At 35.8% G+C, this 8,133-nt stretch overlaps 2 protein-coding genes across 4 annotated transcripts in view; one reads left to right on the forward strand and one right to left on the reverse strand.

Moving 5' to 3' along the window:
• LOC107728130 (translation initiation factor eIF-2B subunit alpha-like) overlaps nucleotides 1-5,155 on the forward strand; it is a 7,574-nt gene extending 2,419 nt beyond the window's left edge. For all 3 annotated transcript variants that reach the window (XM_016538220.1, XM_016538228.1, XM_016538236.1), the window contains 6 exons: nucleotides 1,494-1,610; nucleotides 1,696-1,808; nucleotides 2,359-2,427; nucleotides 3,344-3,419; nucleotides 4,697-4,822; nucleotides 4,896-5,155. In XM_016538220.1, coding sequence (XP_016393706.1) covers nucleotides 1,494-1,610; nucleotides 1,696-1,808; nucleotides 2,359-2,427; nucleotides 3,344-3,419; nucleotides 4,697-4,822; nucleotides 4,896-5,051 — 657 coding nt within the window. In that variant the 3' untranslated portion in view covers nucleotides 5,052-5,155. The remainder of the gene's footprint in view (nucleotides 1-1,493; nucleotides 1,611-1,695; nucleotides 1,809-2,358; nucleotides 2,428-3,343; nucleotides 3,420-4,696; nucleotides 4,823-4,895) is intronic.
• A 356-nt stretch (nucleotides 5,156-5,511) lies between these two features.
• LOC107728179 (vacuolar protein sorting-associated protein 33A) overlaps nucleotides 5,512-8,133 on the reverse strand; it is a 10,730-nt gene continuing 8,108 nt past the window's right edge. The window contains exons 12-13 of the mRNA XM_016538278.1: nucleotides 7,435-7,603; nucleotides 5,512-6,310 (exon numbers count right to left, since the gene is read on the reverse strand). Of these exons, the coding sequence (XP_016393764.1) occupies nucleotides 6,117-6,310; nucleotides 7,435-7,603 (363 nt within the window). The 3' untranslated portion in view covers nucleotides 5,512-6,116. The remainder of the gene's footprint in view (nucleotides 6,311-7,434; nucleotides 7,604-8,133) is intronic.

Genomic DNA, 8,133 nt, shown 5'->3' on the forward strand with positions numbered 1-8,133 from the left:
ACTTTGGGGCCGTTCACATGTCGCGCCTTAAAACGCGTGGGAAAATGCCAGTTTGCGCTTTCGTGGCGTCTGCCGTTGCTAAGCGACCGTGACCTGTGCTCTCCAACGACGATGTGGAAGTTTTTAACAAAGGATAAACGGATTTCCAGCACTGAAAATCGCGTGCAGTAGCTCTGCTACTAAATGTATTTAAAATGGGTATCTCTGTACAGCTGTTGCATCCGGTTAGACCCCGTGTCTGTGTGTGAGCAAAGAAAACAATCAGTATAAATATAACGATCAGTAGCCTATACTAAACATCGCACATCCTGCGATGTGACTAACGCGGATGCGCACATCGCGATATCGATGTTGAAACGATATATCGTGCAGCCCTAATTCCAAGGTTCAGATCTCACTTAAATGTGGGAGTAATGCAGTAGAAAATGCTACTTCTCTCTTCTAAAGTCGAGTTTGCCGCACATTAGTTTTAAACGTTTATGGATTTAGCGAACGTTTTTATCCAAAGCACCGTACAAAAGAAGAACAAAAGCAATTTGTATATTTGAATATTCAATGCTAGGTTTATAGACAGCTACACTAGAGAATTTTATTTATGCTATTTAGTTATATTTATCGATGCTGAAACGATATATCGTGCAGCCCTAATTCCAAGGTTCAGATCTCACTGAAATGTGGGAGTAATGCAGTCAGAAAATGCTACTTCTCTCTTCTAAAGTCGAGTTTGCCGCACATTAGTTTTAAACGTTTATGGATTTAGCGAACGTTTTTATCCAAAGCACCGTACAAAAGAAGAACAAAAGCAATTTGTATATTTGAATATTCAATGCTAGGTTTATAGACAGCTACACTAGAGAATTTTATTTATGCTATTTAGTTATATTGTATATATATGAATAATTTGAATTTGTTTTTATTATTTTCCAATTTCATTTTAATTTCAGTTAAAGTTTTAGTAATTCGTTTGTGTGTTTTAGTCATTTTTATTAGTTTTCTTTTTAAAATGTCTATGTTTTTAGTTATTTTTAATTTAGTACTTCAATTTAAACCAAATTAAAAATGAGAAATGTTACCTTGGAAAGTAGCTGAAATAAAATACTTTTTTAATATATATTTTATTTTATTTCTGTTAATGTTTATTTCAACTAATTTGAAATCAACATTATTTCAATATTTCAATAATGTATGATTTTTAATAATTAATTTATTAATTTTTAATAATTTATTATTTCAAGTATTTATTTTCAACAATTTAAATATTTCAACATCGAAAATGGTTTTAGTTAACTATAATAATCCTGGTGTCACATTTCAATTGCATTGCAGTTCAAGAGAATCAATAATGACATTTTTTCAATAAATACCCATTGTTTTATTTATGCTCTCAAATCACTGTTATTATTTTTTTTTATACGATGTTTTTATGCACAGTTGTCACTTTTGTGTGGTTGATCTTGTTATGGTGATGGTCGCTGTCTCTCTCTTTTTCACAGGATCTCTCACAGTGTAAGAATGTGATGATAGAGCGAGGTGAGCTCTTCTTGAAGAAAATATCCCTGTCCAGGGGCAAAGTGGGTAAACTGTGCCACACCTTCATCAAAGATGGAGCTGTAAGTGCAGTACTAGAGGAATCAGGGCATGTCCTTTTGTCATTATTTTGGAAACGCTCTACTCATATCTGCCTTCCATCTGCAGAAAATCCTGACACACTCATCGTCCCGAGTGGTTTTAAAGGTTCTGGAAAATGCAGCAGCTGATAACAAACGTTTTACAGTATATGTCACCGAATCACAGCCGGATTCAGCAGGGTGAGTCTTCAGTGCACTGCTCGAGTGTCTCTTGCTGTCTACTCTTCTGCCCTACAAAGACAACATGCAGTAATACTGGAACAAAGTACAACGGCTTCAGAGTTTTTGGATTAAGTTTAAATTTTTCAGTTTTGCATACATTTTCTCAGAAACTAGTAGTTTTCCATTAATGCACGACTACAGAGGAAAACCTTCAAGAATCATTATTACATGGCATTTGTTTTATAATATTGGGTTGACTAAAATAGGAAGAAAAAAATATATAAATTTCAAGGTCTCCATTTAATTCAGAGAAGAACTATCAAACTGTCTACTAGGAAAGTAACGCAAAACCGTATACTAGAATCAAATCTATGCATTAATCGAATCAAAATTTGATTTAAAATTCTCGTGAACTTGAGAATCAATTTGAGTCGAATCGTGAGGTACCAAAAGATTCCCACCCCTAATAGACATGTTAAAAGTATGTATTCATTCATTGTTTATATAGTATTTATTTTTTTATGTTGCAGTCTTTTATGAATGTTTTCTTTCCCCTCTCGCCCCTTAGTAAACGTATGGCTCAAAAATTAGGCAAACTCAATATCCCCGTCACGGTGGTGCTTGACGCTGTAGTCGGGTAAGTGTTGTCGTTTTGTTACAGTAATGAACCTCTTAATTGCTTTAATTCTCGTACTACTCAAATCAGTTCTCAGATTCAATAGTTAGTCGTTCCAAAAACTATTAATCAGAAATATCAGCAATATAAACATTTGTGACCCTGGAGCACAAAAGCAGGCTTAAGTCGCTGGGGTATATTTGTAGCAATAGCCAACAATACACTGTATGGGTCAAAATGATCGATTTTTCTTTTATGCCAAAAATCATTAGGATATTAAGTAAAGATCATGTTCCATAAAGATATTTTGTACATTTCCTACTGTAAATATATCAAAACTTCATTTTTGATTAGTAATATGCATTGCTAAGAACTTCATTTGGACAACTTTAAAGATGATTTTCTCAATATTTTGATTTTTTTGCACCCTCAGATTCCAGATTTTCAAATAGTTGTCTCTCGGCCAAATATTGTCCTATAATTGACCCTCATGACTGGTTTTGTGCTCCAGGGTCACAGTTGGTAACACTTTAGATTAGGGAACACATATTCACTATTAACTAAGAGTTTTCCCTCAATAAATCCTGATTTGCTGCTTATTAATACTTAGTTAGGTAGTTGTTAAGTTTAGGTATGGGGTGGATTAAGGGATCTAAAATATGCTCATATAGAATAAGACATCAATACTGTATGTGCTTTAGAAGTACTCATAAACAGACAATATACTAGTAATATGCATGCTAATAAGCAACTAGTTAATAGTGTGAATTTATCCTTGAAAATAAAGTGTTACCAAACATTTCTGTTCTCTTGATGGACTGCTTTACTTATGGTGAGCTTCAACACCAATCTTAGGATATCGTATTGTGGCCATAAGATTAAAGTGATTGAAGTTCTTGCTGCGGATAAACATCTGCTTATGTTGTGTGATGTTTAGGTACATCATGGAGAAGGTTGACCTGGTAATTGTGGGTGCTGAGGGCGTTGTGGAAAGTGGAGGTGTAATAAACAAGGTCAGAAACATACATACTTTTGCATTCTTGATGTTTGCAGTTGTATCTAAGGCAAGACACCACAGCTGAATAGAGGAAAACGGTAACTAGCAGACCGCAGCCACCATATTTTTAACAGCTGAATAATTACAGTACATGAAGACAATTGTTTTGAATTAAAACGTTTTCTGAAATGTTATGTTTGAATATGCAAATTAAGCAATTACATGATTTAATTATGCTAATATGGACTCATCTGCACACATTTCAAGAACCGAAATCTGAGTAAGTTTTAAGTAATCTTAGTAAGTTTTCAGAAGTCAGATTTTCAGAATTCACGTTTCATTTTGTTGACATAATAGTGTTTTTACAGAGGGGATGTTGGATATTCCATAAATCAGAAAATCCTGCCAACCGCTAGGGAAAGAAATAGGAATAAAATGTATATAAATCAGGTGAAAGATATATAAACAAACCCCTCTTTTAGAATATTGATAGGAATAAAACTAAAGTTTTGTGCATGTAAGCGCTTTAGTGACGTCACAAAGGGATCTCATTATAATATGACCGCCCCTTAATCTGTAAATTTCCACCCATGGCGCTGTCATTGTGTTTTCACAAGTGACAAAGGTGTACCAATTCTAATGCCATGGTGAAAGTATGAGCAAATCTTGCTAACTGTATTGTCTTTGGCTGCACAGACGAGCACAGAACACTATTTAGAGTCCCAGCCTCAGAGGTATATTGTACTTGAAATCTACAGACACAAATAGATAAAGTGTAATAAAATAAACACTCAAATGTGTATTTTGGATGTTTTCTTTCCGCTAGTATGAAAAGAAAACAGGTTATGGAAGCAAAATAGACCAAAATCTCAAAATTGACCAGCGCCTGAAAAAACAATGGTTTTGCCTGCAGTGTCTTGCCTTAAAGGAACACGCCACTATTTTTGAAAATAGGCTCATTTTCCAACTCCCCTAGAGTTAAACAGTTGAGTTTTACCGTTTTCGAATCCATTCAGCCGATCTCCGGGTCTGGCGGTAGCACTTTTAGCTGTAGCTTAGCATAGATCATTGAATCTGATTAGACCGTTAGCATCTCGCTCAAGTGCTACCGCCAGACCCGGAGATCGGCTGAATGGATTCGAAAACGGTAAACTCCACTGTTTAACTCTAGGGGAGTCGGAAAATGAGCCTATTTTCAAAAATAGTGGAGTGTTCCTTTAAAACAAAATGCATTTAGCTGTTATTATTGCATTTATTTTATAAACCGGTCAAATGATTCCACTTATTTCCTAGATTGGTACCTATCAGATGGCCGTGTGCTCCAAGGCACACAACAAACCATTTTATGTGGTGGCAGAAAGTTTCAAGTTTGTGCGGCTCTACCCTCTGAACCAGCAAGACGTACCCGACAGATTCAAGGCAAGCTAGTTGAAACACTTTTTCAGTTACACATAATAGATGCATGTCATCGCTCTTGTTTCTTGTGTTTCAGTATAAAGCAGATATCCTGAAGACAGTGAAGGATCTGAACCAAGAGCACCCCATGATCGACTATACCCCTCCATCCCTCATCACATTACTCTTCACGGACCTCGGTGTGCTGACGCCTTCTGCTGTCAGCGACGAGCTCATCAAACTCTACTTATGATGATGACTGCTCTTCATGAAGCATGTGTATCATTGCCCAAGTGTATGACCACAGATGCACCTGAGAGATCCTGTATTTGGAGAGTATGCCACAATGTTAAGATTAAATGATCTGTTTAAATATCAGAATGGACAATTATTTTCATGTGTCTGTCTTTACACACACACACACAAAAAAAGGATTTAAAGGATCGCCCATATTTACATGTCAGTGATGAATATTGACTGTTTAGAAACTTGTGAATATTAATACTTGTATGTGAATGTTAATAATAGGAACAGGAAAATAGCAGAAATAATTATGGAAACAACTAAGGAGAGTTGAAAACGGTTCAGATTCTGCTGTAAAGCAGCTCTAAAAGACAATGGTGTCATTATTTAGCTGAAGTCAGTTCAGTTTTGGTTAAATTCAGATCGATACAGTGTGAAGTTCATCAATTTGGAAACAGGTTTAATTCAGCTAGATCATATACAGTGTATAACACTACGCTGCCGTTTTCTCATATGCCACTTTAAACACTCGAGTTCAGCTGGATTGGCTGTCAATGTTTTTATTGTTCATTTTGGGTGAACTATCCCTTTTAATGTCAGAACTCAAACTGTACAGTTATGAACAGCTGTAAAGGAGTTACAATTTTATAATTTTGATAAACAAATTATTATATGAACATGCGCTAAAGCCAACATAGTTCTTTTTTATGTAGACCAGGAATGCATTATCGAAAAAGTTGCCACTACTTGCTAAAACAATATATGGTGGCTTCTGGGAAAACATGCAATCCGACAAAGCAGGTTATATACACAACATTAGTATGTTTCTACACTGCATTAGCGGTTAATTCACAAACCTCGCTGCTTAGATCAGATGCAGGTGGCTGTTTTCACAAATGTTTTCTCATAAATAAATTAGTATCGTAACAGCGATTTCAACCCCCTTCATAATCCTTAAAAATGATCAGACAAAACAGCATCGACAGTTTGATATAACTCACATTCTACATGTACACAAAACATTACCGTTGACCGATAGCAGGATCTGTGAGGCCCTACAGATCGCATGGCAGCTTTAAGGCAAGTTTTCCTCAGGACTGTCCATGAGAGACTTTATCCAGCTGGTGCCATTGATGAGTTTGGTGGCTGCAATAATGTACTCAGTCCCACTATCTTCCATATTAGACAAGAACCGCAGAGCAGCGATTTCAGCATACGTCACACCGCCAAGAAAGAAGACAAGGGTGGTTCTGTTTTCTCCAGGCTGACCTGCAAATTAAAGAGAAGGAGAACCATATACAAACATATGCATAAAGTGTTTTATTTAAACATGATTTATATAGTGCTTTTAACACTACACATTATTTCAAAGCAGCTTTACTTAAATAATATCTAATAATGTCTTAATGTCCTCATACCTGATAATCACATTTAGCAGATTAGAGCTGGGCGATAATAAAGTTTACATTTTGCGACGATAGCAAATCTTAACTACCTGTTTGATTGTATGAAGTATACAGTCAAACCAAAAATTATTCAGTCACCAGATATAATTGTTGATGTTTTTTTTACTAGTGCGTGCAGGACACTATAGTTCATTTATGTAAGTGAGGATAGCAAAATAAAGTAAACTGACATATTATACCCTTAAAAATTCTTCATACAGTGGACTACCAGTAAAACTGATAAAAATTTGGGACCAAAAATTATTCAGACACTTTGACCTGACCATGTTTTCGAGGCACACACAACTCTATAAGAAGTATAGAAATAATTCTAAATAAATGAAAAAAAAATTATTTTTTTTTTGATTTTTTAAAATAAAAATGTAAACCAAAAATGCTAAATAGATAAAATAGTGCATCACAAATCAAAGTGTTCTGTTCCCGCACACTAAGATGAAGCACTTTCAAGTGAATTTCACAAGCTAGCTCAAGTTCATTACTAAGATGGTTAAGACTAGGGTTGCAAAAAGGTGGAAAATTTCCAGTACATTTCAGAAACATTCCAGGAATTTTTGGAAACTTTCCAGGAATTTTTGGAATATTCCAGGGATTTTTGGAAAGTTTCCGGAAATGTTCCACCCCTTTGCAACCCTAGTTAAGACTATGATGGGTTTACTGATCTAGAATGACTCTTTAAATCCAATTATGTTATTTGTGAAGGCCTGTGGGAACCTGCTGTCTCTCTTCAAAGTGTGGCCCAGTTGCAAAAAGGTGGAAAATTTCCAGTAAATTTCGGAAACATTCCAGGAATTTTTGGGAACTTTCCAGGAATTTTTGGAACATTCCAGGGATTTTGGGAAAGTTTCCGGAAATGTTCCACCCCTTTGCAACCCTAGTTAAGACTATGATGGGTTTACTGATCTAGAATGACTGTCTTTCCTCACTCACGCTTCTTGTGAAGGCCTGTGGGAACCTGCTGTCTCTCTTCAAAGTGTGGCCCAGGCAGCATCTTCAGCACCTCCTCGATGCTCCTCCAGCCAGGACGAGCGAGCACCTGTGTCAGGCGAACACTCAGCGGCGCATAGCCACTGTACACGTACGAGATGTCGTTGGGGTTCTAAAGGAAAGTTAACAAGCATCAGTCATTCCCAAAACCATCAATAACAAACACACAGTCCTTAGACGTGCCACAGTCAAGTAGGAATTTACACGGCTTGTGCCCATATAAAATATGTAGAGACATACCTATACACTGGAGATATATACTGTATATTTGAATCCAAACAAATGATGCTAGAAAACATTTCTCAAAACTATCTGCAATTTTCTGAGGCATTTGTAATCACTTTTAACTAACTGATCGCAAGGTTATTTAATGAACGTACACTACCAGTCAAAAGTTTTTGAAAAGTAAGATTTTTTTATGTTTTTTAAATTAGTCTCTTCTGTTCACCAAGCCTGCATTATTTGATCCCAAATCCAGCAAAAGCAGTAATATTGTGAAATAGTTTTACTATTTAAAATAACTGCTTTCTATTTGAGTATATTTCAAAATGTAATTTATTTCTGTGATCAAAGCTGAATTTTCAGCATCATTACTCCAGTCACATGATCCTTCAGAAATCATTCTAATATGCTGATTTGCTG

The sequence above is a fragment of the Sinocyclocheilus rhinocerous genome, unplaced genomic scaffold, assembly GCF_001515625.1.
Source record: "Sinocyclocheilus rhinocerous isolate Xijiao unplaced genomic scaffold, SAMN03320098_v1.1 scaffold1364, whole genome shotgun sequence".
In the NCBI taxonomy this organism is placed as follows: domain Eukaryota; kingdom Metazoa; phylum Chordata; class Actinopteri; order Cypriniformes; family Cyprinidae; genus Sinocyclocheilus; species Sinocyclocheilus rhinocerous.